Source organism: Haplochromis burtoni, unplaced genomic scaffold, assembly GCF_018398535.1.
Source record: "Haplochromis burtoni strain Fernald_Lab_line unplaced genomic scaffold, NCSU_Asbu1 Contig_26, whole genome shotgun sequence".
Classification (NCBI taxonomy): Eukaryota; Metazoa; Chordata; class Actinopteri; order Cichliformes; family Cichlidae; genus Haplochromis; species Haplochromis burtoni.
Window position 1 is genome coordinate 1,632,716 of NW_024582387.1, and position 18,387 is coordinate 1,651,102.

Genomic DNA, 18,387 nt, shown 5'->3' on the forward strand with positions numbered 1-18,387 from the left:
TTGTCTGTTAATGTTTACGGAAACAAATCAGTTATCTAGGCTTACTGAATTAATTCCCTATTATACCAATCTATAGCCAACACAGGTGTTATTGTGTACCCACACCATTTTGTCCAACAAAAGCTCGAGAACAGGTGCATAGATCTTTCTAATCCGCACTGCTCTCCCTCCACCTGCTGTGATAATTAATGAGGTGCTGCAGTACACATTGACAAAAGCTTCTTCTCTACGCAAGTTGTTGAGTAGCTGTAGGAATTAGCAGCAGATGCAATAGGGTCATTGTGGATAAGGTTGATGTTTTCACTTCCCATTGTGCTATTGAATTTTAAGCTGTCACATGAGGTAGACTGGTAGAAAAATTTGGTGGAGGAAAAAGTGCCAATCACTACAACAACTGAAAGTAAGCAAACTTTGGAGAGAAAATTTGTTGTATCTCTGTACTGTAGGTGTTGTGCAGGTTTGAGCAACATCTGCTGTGCATTAGAAAGTTTTATGAGTAAGCTATAAATACCACAAAAATCCCCTGCAGCACAACACAGCTCATAATGATATTGTGTGTCCAGTAGCAGCAGGGCCCACGGAGGCAGCCTTGTCAATAATATTCATATTACAATTAACATTGATGTAACGGTGAATGTGACTCAAAAGGGTAAAGCTGTCCACTAAGTGTAAATATTTCAATATGACATTTGAAATGCTTTACTTTTGTACTAATTACTATAGTGTTAGGAAGCACTTTCTGTTACAGTTTGATAATAATGTCATATTAAAAAGGAAACAAGAAGGTAATAAGATGGAAGTAACAAATTATTGCCAAAAATCCAAATAATTGTCTTGTATCAACAGTGGTGCTGAGTAGTATTACATTAAAGTTTATTTAATAACAACAGGTAATAATAACAGGTCAGAAACTGGTGGTAATTAGGTGGAAATAAAATATGCCTATAAGACTAATGTGTGGTAATAACATGACCCAGGACTGCAAATTGCAACACTATTTCTTTTTAATTACATATTAGTAACCTATTAAAGCAAACTTCAAGAAGTGTGATGATTACCTGGAAACATTTGTGGTAGTTTCACATTGGGATATACTGGTAATTTAGAACTGACCTTTACCCCGATGTTGATGATGTTCTTCTTGTTGTTGGGGATGGAAAACATCCAGTGCTGTGCTGTCACTTTAAATGTAAATCGTTCTTTTTGCTGGAAGAGTCGTAAAATGTAAAGTTCCCTATTGCAAATATAATAAAAATTTACATACTAAGCAATGAACTGTAGAACTACAAATAATACTTTGAAAAAACTAAATTCAAATGACCAAAGGTTCCCCAAAGAGCTGCGGATTAAAATTTCTGTTCATTAACAGCACAAAAAATACCACAGGCTGTAACTACACAACCTTGTTTCAATGCTAATATCTGGAGGTTATGTGCAGAAATGGGAGTATGAATTCTCTATTGAGAGATAAGGCAGCTGGAGAAATTATGTGATGCATGAAATGCTAAGGAAACACTTGTAATATTCAGGGAAATCCCTGACTGCAGCACTAGCTACTGCAGAATGATATAGGAAATGAGACAATTCTCAAATTAAAACGCCATTATTCTATATGTTTAACAATTAAGAAAGGAAAGAAATAAGAATGTGAGTGGTGCTGTTATGATGATAAAACACAGAGAACAAAAACTGAATATTTTCACATTCTATACTGAATGTAATGGCTCTGTGGCAAAACAAAATTTACTGTGTGGGCTCTCTGTTCTTAATCTTTCCTGCCGATCTATTAATCCCACTGTATGCTGCTGTCCCAGCCAACAGCCAACAGACAGCGTAAGCAATAGGCTGTAACCATTCAGCTGCATTAAGCAGGTGAAACGACAGATATTGCGCTCAGTAGTTGTTGGCACCAAAATAGAACTAAAATGAGAATCAGTGTTGAAATTAATATGTCAATATTGTGTTTACCGCGCAGCTTGTGATACCTCCTAATGACCACATATTCTATTAGGGCAAAATTGAAGTCATGCATTTGTGTGTACTCTTCTGGTAAAGATAAAGTATCTAGTTAAATATGTCATTTTTTTTTCTTTTTTCCTCTCCACTCCATCTGTTTTTCTCTTTCAACGCCTCTCTGCCTAAAGGTATACTTTAAACGAGATGGTGAGCTGATAGAAGTGATCTCCTACACTCTACCGTCCGCCAACGACCAGGGGAGCAGCTCAGCAGGGGTGAGAGGAGCCAGGCCACTGATCAGCAGGGACCTTGATGACACTAAGTTACAGCGGTCCCTCTCCCTCTTGGATCCCGAAGGACGATCGCCCCGCTTGTACACAGAGAGCCCCCAACGTGTCCACACTCATGGACAACAGGCCTACGAACCCAGCCCTGCAACAGAGGTCATTCCAGAGACAGTAGTGAGCCGGGAGTTCCCCCGCTGGGTGCACAGCACAGACCCACTCTACTACTTTAGCCACACTCACATCCCCCAGAGTGATGGCTCTGTGGTGGTGCAGGCCCGACTTACTTGGACCCTCAACCCCCAGTTAGATAATGATGCCCTGTTCAGCTGCGAAGTGAAGCATCCAGCACTGTCCATGCCTATGCAGACAGAGGTCACTCTAGGTGAGTAGGATGCTGTCCAACTCATTGCTTTTGCATGCTGTACTCATTCCCACACAGACCTTTTGCTCATCTGTCCGCTTTTCCACTTCCCAGCCACCCAAAAAACCGCAAGACATACACTCGTTTCTCATTTCTTTTTTCTTTTAATCTCCTGCTGTCTCCTCGTATCCCGTTGCCGCACTTGGAGACCGACTGGGCCTCCTTATGTCTTCGTTGCAAATGTACTCAGAACAACACTGATTTTCATTTGATGCTGCTTAATTGTGTTACAGCTGAGCAGATTGCAAGTTTAACACTGAATGCAAAACTCACAGTGAATGACAGAGCAATTCATCGAGCTGTCTGTTGCTAGATTGAGTTAACTCAGGAGCGTTATTGAAAAAGTCAGCCTGAATTAGAGAAGTCAGATGAGAATTTAGACACACTGACCAACGTTTTATTATAGGAAAGGCACTCACAGAGATGCTCCACTTCTTCGAACCTCAGTGAAAACCTCCTTTAAGCTCTTCAGTAATATGCTTTAGTGTGTCAGAGACATAGTGTCTTAATTTTGCCGTTTCATCAGAAGGAGAAAAACGCAGTGGCATTAGGATTATTATTGTTTGAGCATCTGCAAACGATCAAAGGAGATGGAATAGCTACACAAATACTGATTTCAGAGAACAGGAGTCACACTTTATGGGAAAACTTAGCATTAAGTTTTAATAGCATCTGATCGAAGGGAGAGACACACATACTCTGACTTAAAAAATTTTGTTTTTGGGGGTTTTTTTAATTCCAAAAACAAAGATGGCATCCAGCATATCCAATTAACACTTCAAAGGCAGTACGTTGGCATCACACTCCTGGATAGAAGCCAGCAGTCGTAACATGATAAACAGAGACAATATCTTCCATGAAAAGTTAGCAGTGTTTGAAAGCAAAAGAGGCTCTGAATGAGGAGGCTGTGGCTGGCTTACCATTGCAGTGTCACATCCTCGCCTTTCATTTAATTAAAAGTCCCCATTTTCAGTGCTGGTGAGCAGCAATGGTTACATTGTTCATCTATAGGAAATGTTATTACGTTAAGTACTTAGAGAATGCATTTACAAATTAATTACCAACTTAAAAGTGGAAAATACAATGCATGAAGGAGATGATGTTTTAGTGTCAATATTTTTTTTAGCTTTACAAATACCCTGCCTCAATATTACATAAATAAATAAATAAATAAATAACAACGAATTTATTAATTTATTGCTTAATGGGTTTATCTTTTTTTCTTTTAAGTGCTAGACCAAACCTTCCAAAAGCAGTGATTCACCCAGAGACAAGAGTGTGAGGTTGGTGATGATGATTATTATGATTAAATCCAGGCTCCATTTTTCTTTCTTTAGTAGAAGAAAGAAAAAGGTTATCAGAATTGTTACTGTGAGAATAAAACTTCTACGGGCCAGAATAAAATATAGTTTTAAACAAAATGGTTTCGTAAAATCAATAACTTAGAATTGTAACTCACCTGTTCAAGGACAAGTCTGAAGGAAACAGAAAATTGCTAAAGTTATACTATTAAATGTCTGTTGCTTTTTCCTCTTCATTAAGGTGTTGGAAGTCTCACTGTGAACAAGCATAGATTATTGGCTGCAAACTGGTATGGATACAGAGCAAAGAGATCTGAATAAATGACACTGATTGACTGATTACAACTAAAGTTTTCTTAAATATCTGGGAGAGTGCAATGGGACTGTATGCAGTTCTAAAAAAAAATCAGATATTTTGTTAGTCAATACAACTGAAAGGTCTAGTATTGGGGGATCAGGCAGCATTGACTGAGGACATATATGGTACCTATAGAACAATTTTAAAATTAAAATTGTTCAAAATGTATTCATTTATAATATCTACACTGTATTTATGAACTAAATGGCAGGTCTGACACATGTAAATGGCATGTGTTGTTTGTTTGTTAAAGGGAGAATTTACAGCAACTTTTATAGCTGGTATCATGAGTTTAAAGACCCACATACAAGTAAGACAATGTTTTATGGAATAAAGGCTTTATCTTCTTGAATTTAAACCTGACAACATCCTATGAAGAAAGTAAAAATGTACTTTTTTGAACTATTCAAGTGTGCTATTAAGGGATATCTGTAAAGACACTTGCCATATATAATAAAAACCATAATAATGAATTTCTAGCTATATACAGCAAATTGATACTTTGAGTCACTTTCTCTCACACTCCTCTGACTCCTGTAATGGTTAGGCAACACATTATTCCTGAGGAAAAAAAGTTTGACAAAAATGTAGTGGGGATTTTAGGTTTAGTTTTATTTCCTCACAACTTGTATGCCAAAAAGACCTTATGCCAGATTCCATATGTGTATGTGGGTAAATAGGTTGAATCTGCAGGGCATCAATTAGAGGAGATGGGACACTCCTTTCTGTTGAAGCTTTTGGATCAGTTTTCTGTCCAGATTGACAAGGGAAGTGTTCATTTTAGGCAAAAATCATGTATATAGTGTATGGTATATGGTGGATTAATAATTAGTTGTGGACTGATTTTCCTGAATTTTTTGTTGGTGAGCATGTATTGTAGTTGTGATTTGCTCATTTTACGTTATTATAGAGCTATTTTATCTGTTAGCACACTATTTAGGTTCTTTGACATTTGTTTTTGTTGTTTTTTTATTGTTTGTTTTTGAATAGCAATAGAGTTCTAACAAAATAATAGAGGCTTCACCTGTCGTTGGCACTGTACTTATATCAATTTGTTGATGGTTTTAAACTTTTAATGGAAATCATTGATATTGAGAAAAATATGAAATATTACCAACCATATCCCTGAAGAGGATCTACTGTCTAACAAAGCCCTTTGGCCCTTATTTAAAAACCAATTGTTGCGACTGGCATTGTCACTTTTTCAAATGGGAATTTCTCACACCACAAAATCGTCTTTTAAAATGTAATAACTGTCACCCTCATCTCCCAAGTGAATAGAAATATAGTACATCACTTGCTAGAGGGAGGCAGGCGGCATCAGTTGAAGGTATAATGGCACGAGCTGTCTTCCCAAGACAAAGTATTGCTGTAAGGATTCTAACAGCTCTTTGCCTTTTTCGCATGTTGATAATACAGATGACACAACCTGGGGGAAATGGGCCCTGTGAAACTCTTGCTAAATGTCAAAAGTGTTAATATTTTGACAAGCCTTTCTGTGCTGTGTTTGAAGTCATTAATTTAGCACTACCTTTGTTCTTTTAAAGAGATGGAAGAAGCATCAGTAGAAAAAAGTGAGAACAGAAAATGTGCGTTTGTTGATTGTTGATTGAGCGTACTTGAAATTCAAAGCATTCACTGACCTGCTCAGAGCTTGATCCATCTTGGAATGGAAGAGTATTTAGGAAAAAAAGGTAATATGGTTGTGATTCACGTACCAAATTGTGTTGAATATTATTGCCAGACTAAATGGCACTAGGTTTCTAGAGTATATCAGTAACTCTAATTCAATGTGACTGTGTAAAACAGCTCACCTTAGGATTCTCATCGCTTACATACCCAGTTCATTTATTATGCAGTTGTAACTGGATAATTGCACTCATACACACACCCTCTTGGTTCTCTCAGGTGTGTTTGGTCAGGAAATGAAAGGGAGATCTTTTCAGTGCTCATAAGTAATAAATCTTTCAGAGATTTAATATCGCCACAGGAGACAGAACGACAGTCTGACAATCGACCAATGTTGTATCACACTTCATGAATATTCATGATTGGCTCTGTGCTCACCATACAAATGAAAATGAATCTGGTGCTGGTCTTCACAAGTCTAAAAAAGTGACTCACCTTTATGAGATCATGACCATTTTATTCATGAACGTCAGTTCATTCATGAACAGTGTATCCTAAAAATTAAAATAAGTTTTTGGCTTGGATTTATTAGAATATAATTAGACAAGAGATGGAAATGTCACCACACCCTACAGCAGTGAAAAGGACTCCAGGAATTTAAACAGTCCAGTCTTTGCTGTGCCAGGTCCTGATCATCAGGTGCTCCGTTTCAGGAACACATCTGTGATCTGTGTGTGCGTTTGCATGTCTGAATATTTATGAGGATTATGTGTGTGCATGTAATGTGTTGCAGTATGTCGCTATGTTGTGACTTTGTTCAACTGCAACATAATTCCATGGTCATCAGTCTGTCTTATTTTAGTGTTTTTAGCCACCTAGTGTGTAAGGTAACTATAAGAAACACATAGCATGGGGCCTGATTCATCATGATGGTACAATCTGGCAGTCAGTCAGGCCTCTAAATTCAGCTGCAAGCCTCTTCACCTTCTCTTTCTAAACCGAACCAGTCACCCGGCTAATACGGTAGGTTCCCTTCAATGGTTTAAGTCTGGTGTACAGCTGGGCAGACCTGTTGATTCCTTCTCTTGATATTAAAGCACACCTGATGCATGGTGTGCAGTTGCTTTTCTGGAGGGCATGTTTATTCTCTGACCTCTCTTAAAGTCATAACAGTTCTTTCTTTAAGAAGTTGGGCCTCAAGTGACATTAGGTCTCATGGGACCGTGGCTCATTTCTCCTGTGATGCCCTCACCTCAAAGAAGCTGTATCATGTCCATCACGCTGCATGCTGCCATAATCAAAGATGGTGACGTAGGACGCCAACTGTCACTGCTGGAGCAAATCCCAGAAATCGGCCATCATCTTCCCAGCCATATGCCTGGCGAGCTCTATGTGACGCCATGACACCAGTATTTAAAAATACCCTTCTGTTAGTGTGTAGGAGGTGGAAATACAGTGCTTCACACTACCATGCCAAAACTAGCCTGTTAAATGCCACCCGTCTTCAGCGTGAGATGGAACACTCATGTCAAATTGCTCACATGATGTCTCCGGTTTGGATGCCAGGGCTAAGATGTGATTATTTTGCCTGAGTTTGATTTTTCTTTTTTAAGGTTGCTGTTGCCAAAATTTCTTTTTGGAATTTGCACCCGTTCACGCTGCTTGGGGTCTGAACAGATACATCAGCTTGTAGAGAATAACAAGTTTTGCTAATAACAACAATAAAAATAATGATGATGACTATGATGATATTAATAATATCGCTTTTCAGTCGGTTCTTTTGCAAATTTTCATGGAATTAAATTGCTTTTGTTTCTGCTTTATATAACATTCCCTAGGAGAGGATGTTATACTGTGGACAGTGTCACACGCACAATCCACAGTGTAATTTCTGAATCCATTAGTCTGATACAGGCTGGTAGTCATTGACTGCCTAAGAAAAGTCTGTGATTCATTAGTAGCAGTGGACAGTTTGTTTCCAGATTAATTGCCGAAAAGTATAGGTCATTTGTCTGTTTATTTATTTATGCTTTAGTTCATCAATGAAAGCAAACACCCTGTGTGATTTATATTAAGAGTTGGAACCAAATTAAACAGAAGAACTCCTGGGTTGCATTGTACAGGCGTTACTGATAGGATACCCTTAGCCTGAGTCTCATTGCATGTGATGCTCAGTCCATTTGTTTAACATATGGAACTGTGCAGCATCTGGAGCAGTTATCTTTAGGGGAGCTGTTAATCATCACAAATCGTGCAGAACCTGCTTATATTGTCCTAATGCAGCGTGCTGTGCAGTTTAGCTGCAATGAAATGACTTACCTTCATTTTTTTTAATAGCATTATGCAAATCATTCATTTTATCTCAACACTACATGCGCAGGACAATCGCTGGCCCCTCACAATTCCATGATATTAGAATCTGGCTACTCCCTCTCCTACTTGCGCCCCATTGTTTTAGATGGTCTAAATGAAAGCCATCTGGGGGCTGCTGTCCGCACCAAGACAAGGGAATTAGCTCTGTGAGTGTCCCTTATCTCACTGCCTCCACACTCCACCCGTTTCACTCCCATTCTCCTCTAGTAATGAGTATCTACCCAATTTAGTTCCTTTTCTCTCCAAAGGGGAATAAATCCAGCACAGTTCTTTGGATGAAAGAACCTGAAGGTCCCTCGCCTCTCGGCCTGTGACCTTAATAGACAGGAAATTGTATTTGTATCCCTCCCTCTGCGACCAAACAGGTATCCAGCAGGATTTGCTCCCCATATTCAGTACAATGACCTTTGTCTCTCTGTCTTTTTTTCTTTTCAGCTGCTCCAAAGGGTCCTAAACTTTTGATGTCCCCCAGCAGGGCAAAGGTAGGGGACACAGTGCGCATCACTGTGCAAGGATTCCAGGTAGGATCGCCAGGGGTAAGTGCATGGGGTTTTAAGAAAATGAAAGACTAATTAAGTCTGCAATAGGAGGAGATTGGTGCACATGTGCAGTGAAGCCTGTTTAGTTTTCCTCTTTAGTGACCACTTTGCTGGGCACAGGCATATTTTCTTTAACCTATTTATTCAAGCATGTGCAATATTTATTTTGAAAAAAATGGATTTACATTTCAACATTTTGCTTAAAGTTAGTAAAGTTAGTACACCCAAAATGCCAAACATTGCAGCTTTTCAGAATGTTTGTTTTTAATAAATCCTCAAATGTAAAACTAAAAAATTAAAATGAATAAATTCAAAAGTACATGCTTATGTTAGGTTGGAAACTATGCTATCAGCTGTGATGCTGCTTTCAGACTAACTGATTTCTTTTCCAAAATAGGAGCAGGTGTCTTTTGTGTGAATGGTCTCTGGGTGGTCCTGATATCTTTGACAGAAATGACACATTGAGAGTCAGTCAGGTGAAGCGAATATGGCTAATCCTGATATAAAACAGCCTAATGGTGCACAGCGCAGGTGCCCTTTGTTACTTTGTAGTCTATAGGAATCATACTTCAGATTTCAAATTTAATTTAATGAAATGAAATTTATGAAATTTTATGGAACAAAGTTAAAATTCTGCATTGTTGTTGTTGTCAGTTTAGTACACTGAGTTATTGACGTCAAAGATTTATACATGCATGTCTGCCCAGTGACCTTAAGATTATTTTAAAGCTTTTTTTTTAACAGGGTTAAGTTTGGTTATTATAAACAGGCTTGACTGTGGCACGCAGCCAGTTGGGCCCTTCGGCAGCGTAGGCATCAGTGCGTACAGATTGATCAGAAAGCAAATTTCCCTTATCCTTCCCCGGGCCCTAGGCTTTGGGGTTTCACAATAGATACGATTCTGTGCCAAGACTAATAATTTTGCTGCCTGCCTTTGTGATGAAATAAGATGTTCCTCTGCGGAATTTGTTATTGATGCTTCTTTTACAGAGGATTTTTTTTCTGTTCCTTCTCATTGATGTGTTGTTTGTTTGTCAGTCTTGAATATGTTTTTAATTATATTCGTATTATTATACAGCAGTATTCATTACATCATTGTCTTAAAAACAAGTGCAACAAGTTCAAGTTTAAGATTGTTCTGTCTTAAAACACAGTAGACTTGCTCACATCTATAGTAGAGTATACACTGTGCTTGAAAAACTGTGGAAGAAGGGCAAACTGCAGTAGCTGAAAATGTTGTTTGTTTTGCTTCACTCTGCATTTGTGAATTTGCCAAATAAGCTAGCTCTTGAGTTCATGGACCTCTGTAGGAAAAACTACTCTTGAGCAGAAACAGCCACACTGACGGTTACTTTTTCAGCACAGTTAGTGATAGCACATACAGGACTTCAGTTCTACACTAACTTCATGTGGTATGTTTTTCTCAAAATGTGAGGTTATGGTGCTGACATTTCAATACATCCCTAAGTCGGGGCTCTGGTCCTCTGGAGCCCTGGAGACTGGAGCATGTTCTTTAGAAATCTTTTAAATGTGTCTTTTTTTGTCATGTAATTTTTCCTTTGAGGATGCATAGTTAGAGTGATACAAACGCCTATCTGTGTAAAACTGTTGTAAAGTGAAGCATGATTATTAATGCATGTTGTTAACTTGCCTTTGCATTAGGGGGAAATTGGAGCTTGTATTATTCATGTATACTTTGCTGTTAATCTCTTGGCTGACACTCACAGACTTTCTTTGTTCTGCCCTTTCAACACCATTCATCTGCATTTTTTTCTTTTCGTTCCTATTTTTCTTTCCATTCCATTTGGGTGTTGATAGAACGAGGTTTTCCCTGAGCCACTCTTCACCTGGACGAGGGTGGGGGGCCGCCTGCTGGATGGGAGCACTCAGCGAGAGGGGAGGGAGCTGATTTTGGAGAGAGTGCCAGCTGAGCTTAACGGCTCCATGTATCGTTGCACAGCCCAGAATCCTCTGGGTTCCACAGATACGCACACTCGCCTCATAGTCTTCGGTATGTACGCTGAACTCTGCAACATACTCTGGTCCCATTCTGAAGCAGCTGCTACACTAGCAGTTAAACTGAAATCATATTTAATTTTGATGAATTATTTAGGGGACAATAAATATGAAATAATGTTTGTCACAGTTTCACAGGCACACATTTTACACATTTAAATGTCAAAGAAAATTGCGTAATTCTACAAAATTCGTTTTAATGTATCTATAATATCTTTGAAGAATACTTAAGAGATTTGTGTGACCGCTTTTAGGTATAAATCATTAATGCTGTTGAGTGTGTGATTAATAAGAGATTGTAATTGCTTCCACAATGCATTCTTTTAAGGGCAGCACTTTTGAGAATAACTATTCTCTAGCAAGGGATTTAGTGACTATTCCATTAATGGCATGTCCTCAGCTGTTCTCACTTAAACACCAAAACACAACTATGGTATCAAAGGCTCATGCTAAAATCAAAAGACTTTGTTGTTGGCAGTGTTAGAAAAGTACTTCATTTGCTGGTGTTGATGTGGGAGCTGGAATGCTTACAGGTTCTGTTATGTCTGTGTGCCCTGCTCCTCTGGCTCTGTTTGCACTGGACACTCATGGAAGAACTGGGATCTGCCTTTCTGAGAGTTCCAATGAAATGACTTCTGTTACAGCTAAATGTCACTTTGCACGAGTGCATTGACAATTTAATCTGTCGGTCCCGTGTTGAAACATAGCCCCTGACTCACTTTTCCCTGAAAAGTCACATTGTAAATGATATCCAGAAATTAAATTGGTTTATTTGAATGACCTCATGGCTAAAAAGGCTACAGCAGAGTTACAGCCAGAAGTAGGCAGACATTATTTGTCTTTAAGTCAGCTAAAATAATACCTTTTTAAATGTATGTTCAATGCTACCTGTAAAAACTAAGCACATCTTTCTTGATGACTGTCTATAATTTCTCTGTAGCAGCAACGCTGCCAAGCCTGCATGCATACCAGATGCAAAAAGATGCTGGGTCATCTTTGAGTGGAGCTACTGTGAAGCATTCATGTAACAGAGACCTGTATTTGGAAGTGCGATAACTATAGATAGATACAGCCACTCCTCTTACGCAGTCCCTGTGTAAAGAGAATTTTTGACACTTGTACTATACAGATGTCAAGTTAAGCAAGAAAAACTGGGAGATTTTTTTGGGAAGTTTAGAAATGTGTAGTATGCAGCTTGACACCATTTTTGTACTTGAGCAACTCTGAAACAAAGAACATGTTATCCTCATGTTATCCTCATTTCTTTCTATCTCTGCACCTGAAACACTCCTTTGAACAGGGTTTAAGTGTGTCACAAATGTACAAATTACTGGGCAGGTCTAATAAGAAGCCACTTTAAGGGAAAAGTGCCACTTTAGGCGGGCGTTACCTTGAGAAGCGTTTTGCTAGGAAGTGCACTAATGTCTATTTAACACCCTGATGCATCCTCAGGTGTCATGGGCTATGTGCCTAGTATGGCCCATCTGTCTGCCTTCTCCTTGTAGATTGCCTTCACTCACTCTAAGGGGAAGTAAATGGTGATTAAGTGACCTTGGCACCATCCCCCATGGCCTTGAGATGAGACACCTGCCGGGGTAGGGGGGGATGAAGAGATAGAAGTACTTGGGGGCTCTGCTCACTTCACTAAATGTTCAGTATACATCATCAAGAATAATAGAGTATAATGATAGCTTGCTATAGAGACGCTCCGCCAATGACAAGCAGCGTTCACGTCTTGATGATGTACATTTCTAGCCACCCTCAGTGATAATATCCAGTCAGATTACTTTGAAGTGAGTCAGCAGAAATGAGAAACCCAGTAGGGACAAACACACAGGCAGACAACTGTACTTCACACACATGCAGAGACACGCAAATATGTATGCCTATGCAAATGTGCTGGGCAGGCAAACACAAGCGTGCATATGGAGAGTGCAGACACTAATTTCTCTGGGCATCTCAGAGGAGCTTCTATCTTAATATGGTTGCAATGAAACAAGTAAAGTTTCACACTGTGCTTTATATGTGGCTTCCACCTGCTCATATACAACATCTAACATCCAAAAATAGCTCACAAAGTGGAATTAAAGGTTGTTGTCAATGCTCTGAAAACCCACTGCTCCCTTTTTTGCAATTACTTCATCCCTATGAGGTCTTTGAAACTACATGGTCAGAGAGGATTGTGCAGGGTAGACACCAGTGCTGCTTATTAAAGGTGCAGTAGGTTTCTCCAAACGTCTTTCTAAGACTGCCTTGCCACAGCTTTAGTTCACGGATCTCAGTGCTGCTAAAAATTTGTCTAGGTTGTTGTTTTGCAGTGCTGTGTGTTCCCAGGTCCATTTGCAGCCCCAGCCTTTCCGACTGGGGACCTGCCATTTAGCATGTGCTACAGGAACTTCATAGTTCAATGTCACTAAAAGCTACAGCTTTTGTCAGATATTGCTGCTGAAGTTTTCCTTCTTTGTTTGCATATAATTCAGTTCTATACGTAAACTGTGTCTACATTAATGGTTGATTGTTTCCCTGATCTTTCTTTTTTTGTCCTTTCAACAGAAAATCCAAGCATGATGAAAAACACACAGAATCTAAACAGTAAGTATTTCAACCACAGAGCTGACAAGCATTCAGTGTATGTGTTTTTCATAATAATGCATCTCATAATTCTGGCTGTATTGTTTGATCATCACATTTTCAGACATGCTGTATGTAATATGAGAACCAACTGTGACACTGCAGTCGGTTCAGTGAGAAAATGTGTGCAGAAACGTAGCACTGATCAAAGTACCAAATTCTTTAGCTGACTGCGGTTTCGACATTCAGCGTATTGACAGGTGGATGTTTTTTGATTCTGCCCTGAATACTTTGCCCCAGATACACTGCATGAGAGTGATTCATTCAGGATTAATCTTTGCTGATGTTCAGTACCAGCAAGCAACAAACCCTTCCACTGACTAACCGTGCCTGTCACTTATGGCTAAGTGTGAGATTATCGGTGTTTCATATATGCATTGGTGCCTCATTTGCGGCTTCTGAGATTATCATATGTAAAGATGAGGGATTGTCAGGAGAAGCCGCAGGGCTGTGACAACAACCTTTCCATCTTTCCTGTTTTCTTGCCCCTCCCTCTCTCTTTTAGCTCTAATTTTTTTCTGTTTGTCTTTCAGTTCTATCTCCCTGGCTTTTGTACTCACTTTCTATCTCCCAGTGCCAGTTTCTCTTAGTGCTTCATCCATTTTTGGTAGCTCTTTTCCTTTTGTCACCACCTTATTTCCCTCTCTCTGCTTTTTCTATTTTCCCTCCTCCATCATATTTATTTTTCCTGTTTTTTTCTCTTGAGCCTAGCTCACAATCTCTGTTTTTGATGCAGATTTTCCATCACGTCGGCCTCATGTGGAGTGCAGATTATGCTGTAGTATAAGAAAACATTCAGAGCTGGTTAAAAGCCAGACTCTGGATTCTTGACTGGTGGGTTTCTGAATCATGACTCACCAAGACTCAAATAAGAACATAATCATATAGAGACAGAAATCAGGGTTTAGATACAGAAATAGGGATAACTCAGTTAAACATATGGAGACTCTTTCTAGTGTAATTTCCCCCCATGCTCCGAAAAGTGATGAAGTACAGCATGACACTATTTGTGGATTAGTTCACACAGGAGTGTATTTATTAGCTGTTGTAAATTGTAACTTCTCTTACTTTTAGATGCAAAAGGAATAAAGAACCTATGTTATGCCTTACATGTGTGTGTATATATATATATATATATAATACTAATATATATATATATATATATTATAAATATATATATATATATATTATATATATATATACTATATATATATATATATATAATATATATATATATATATTATATATATATATATATACACCACATGTAAGGCATAACATAGGTTCTTTATTCTATATTATATATATATATAATATATATCTATATATATATATATATAATATATATTATTATATATATATATATATATATATACTATTATACTTATTATATATATATATACAATTTTTTTTTGCAAGGATTTGATTTTGCTTAACTGGAAAACACATCTGAATGGTATATTTGCCTGAAGTATAATCCTCAGTGCATGTGTGCACTGCCTATGTTTGTCCCAATAAACAGTGGGAACAGCTTCCCAAGCAGATGGCATGCAGAGCTGTCTTTAAGCTTAAAGTCAGGCAAAATTTGAACAGCCTTGTAGTCCAGCAGCACTTTACTATTTTTTTCCTGTTTCCTATAAACCTTTCTCCCACTATCCATTTTTTTTACTCTTCGTTTTGCCATTTGTCCCCCCCGCCACCCCCGTCTTCCTCTCCTGTTCCCTTCCTATCTTAAGGATGCAAATCTAGGAATGCAAATGCTATGGTAAGCACAGGAGCAGGTGTGTCACAGCAAGGACAGAATCAGGTCAGCATGGACGCGCAGACATGCCTTGCATGCAAGTCAAATTGGTACAACATAGCCCCAAGAGGTCACTACACACGTGCCGCAGCTTAATGCCTGAATGCTGGACTCCTCATCTGGTGCAAGTAGGAAGCGCCACATCTGCCAGTCAGTCAAGTCTGTCATAGACAAGAATACTAGTCTCTGAAACAAATTCTCAAGCTACATGATGTTGCAATGAATGGAATTTAATAGATGAGTGAATTTTGAATAAAAATGTGACATGTTTCCTGTCACATAAAACTCTACCAGTCAGTCAAGGGTGGTAGAAGCATCACAAGTTTGGAATTGTCGCCCTATGGTGCAAAATGCATCCACTTTGCTGAGACACAGCTGTTTAACCATAAGGCAAGATTCAATACAAGTCATAGCTGACGGACTTTGCATTCACCGAGTCAAAAATAGCAATATTGCAAGAGCCGTGTGTAGTAATCACATAATATACATTTTCCAAAAACCTTTATTAGAACACAAGTCAGATCAGAAAGGATTCAGACTGGTGGGCATACAAACGGATGCGTCAAAGCCACTGTCAGAAATGTCGAGCCGATTTGTAAAGCCAGCTAACTTAACTTAAACCTTCTCTGGAGTCAAAGTATTCGTGTGAAAAGAAAGCATTATGATTCCAGCTGACATTTTAGAGCCAGTATATCTGAGGTAAAGTCATCCTTCTTTTTTTAAAAAACATGTTGCCACAGAAATCAGTCCCAGTTGTCTAAAAAAAAATCAGGTTGGCAGAAATGCATTGAGGTCTGAGCCAAAAACTGAAGGTAAACAGATGGCTGGGTGACTTGCATCCATGACTGTAGACTGGAATAGAACCTCAGATGATGATCTTATGGTTGGGTGAGCTCATTACCAAATGAGATGAGGTATTTATTGAAAAGATCCAGTTGTTATTGTCTGATGTTATGTGACTTGCATAAATAAAGTGGAATTTAATGTATGTAAAATGTCAGATGGCACTCTAGAGTTCTCCTGAAATTAACCTTCAGAAGTGATTTATCATGGAATCCTGATTAATTTGTGAAACCCTTTTTGATTTAACTCTTACTAATTAACATTTGTCAGTGGGTGGAGCGGGTGGATCCTTCAGAATCGCTTGCTGTGTTATCTAACAGGCCTAACCAGATTAAATTTTGAACCTCAATCTTACCGCACACAGTGTGGTCATCCTCTCATAGTGAGAGTGATTGTAGCCACAGTCTTGGCACTACTGGGACAAATTGCCGGTTATATCAGCAAAGACACACCCACGGTCGTTCACAACTTTCCTCCCTCAGCAGCCACAAGGGAGGTTCAGAAAGCATTAGCTGCACAAAGCAAGTTTCTTTCATGACTTCTCTTCTGTAATGTAGTACAATGCTGTTAAATGAAAAGCGCAAACACTGTAAATAGAAGTATTGTTCACCATATCCAGGCATTTAATTTTTCAAGAATGAGAAATAAAGACCAATGTTTATATTCAGCTTAACTGTTAGCGAGATCAAACAGGGATTTTTGGATTTTATGTCATTGCTGTATCATATAATTTTGCACTTCAAAAGCAGGGGAAAACAGGGATTTACTATTACTCAGCTGCAATAGAAAATCATTTAACCCTCTTAAGCAGCAAGAAGTTGGAGTAATGTGTCAAAATATAATGAATACATGTGTCAAATAAAGTTTTCAACAGTTAAAGAAGGACTAATACATTAATCTATATTTCTACGAATCTTGAAACATAATGTTGACTTTGCTAATAGTGCTAAATATAAATTGAAATTTCTCTTTAAAGATCCAATAGCAGGCAGCTTTTAATAGGATCCCTCGACTTTAGATCTCCAATAAGTGTTTCTGTGTAGTTTCTCACAGGCTTCTGGTAACTCTCTTTTTTGACTGCTAGTCCATTCTTCCTGTGCTTTTGTTAAATCCCAAACTAGTGATTTTCAAGATGATTCATGTCCGGGGACTGAGATGACCACCAGGCATGTGCCTGGGCTAAATCGCCTGGTATTTCACCAAATCCGTAATGTCAGTCACAGTCGATTTTTCCCTTTTCTGCAACAGCTAAAGGCAACCACATCCATGCGTGCTTGTCTTGTTGGTGATGTCTTCTTGTCTGGGCCTTTCATGTCTTTAACTAATACACTTTGGTGATATAAATGTTACCCTTTAAAACAGTAACTCAGGTTGCCAAGTTGATTACACAGCTGGAGCACGTGCTGAGACAAGATTTTGGTACATCTTTATCACAGCTGAAGCAAATTCAGGTGCTGTTATAGCATTTTAGTTCCCAATAGTTTAATTATATCCTGACATGTGGTAAGTTTAATAGTAAGTTATTTAAAAACAACAGTTTTAGGAAATAATTTAATCATTCTCATCTACATTTCTATATTTCACTCTGAATTAAACACACAGTTACGAAAATTAATGAATGGATGTATTTCAAAAATGTCATCCACCTACATAAGATGTTAAACATTTTAAACATGTTATTTTGATTACATCTCTCGACTCAAATGTGATTTATAAAAATTTATAAACATCTTTGGAAGGTTTAATAGATAAACCCTTAACAGCTCAGCAGGGATAAATAATTTTGATTGCAGCTGTACCTCAAGTGATTTCAAGCCCCTGACTTGAGACATTTAGAGAAGAAATGTTTTTCTGATGAAGCAAAGTCTCAGTCTATAAGCAACAATCAGGTTAAAATAGTTTATGTGTGTGCCATAAACAATTTTATAAGCTACAGCAGCATGGCCACTATTGTTTTCACCTTGTAAGTCTGTCTAACTGTCTGTGTGTCATGGCAAAATGTGGTCCTGGGGATGCCTACTATAGGTGGAACTGTCAAATAAGTGGTTTGAAGTACTTTCAGATGGGTATGTGGACAGCCATGCAAGATACAGTCCCAAAATTTTACAGGTGTATAGTTGGGATCGGTTGTGAAGATTGGTGTCATGTCACCCGTGAGTACTGGGTAAAGGGCACCTGGAGTAGGCCTTGAGCCGCTTTAAGCTCTGTTAACACAGTCTTTTGCATTCTTAA

The 18,387-nt window shown here is 38.5% G+C and overlaps 1 protein-coding gene across 3 annotated transcripts in view; it reads left to right on the top strand.

The window, feature by feature from the left end:
- The window catches only part of igsf21a (immunoglobin superfamily, member 21a), a 183,754-nt gene that overhangs the window by 164,835 nt on the left and 532 nt on the right, over nucleotides 1–18,387 (top strand). For 2 of the 3 annotated variants that reach the window (XM_005917852.3, XM_005917854.3), the window contains 4 exons: nucleotides 2,145–2,625; nucleotides 8,761–8,861; nucleotides 10,683–10,875; nucleotides 13,434–13,472. In XM_005917852.3, coding sequence (XP_005917914.1) covers nucleotides 2,145–2,625; nucleotides 8,761–8,861; nucleotides 10,683–10,875; nucleotides 13,434–13,472 — 814 coding nt within the window. The remainder of the gene's footprint in view (nucleotides 1–2,144; nucleotides 2,626–8,760; nucleotides 8,862–10,682; nucleotides 10,876–13,433; nucleotides 13,473–18,387) is intronic. The other variant, XM_005917853.3, reaches the window with a different exon arrangement.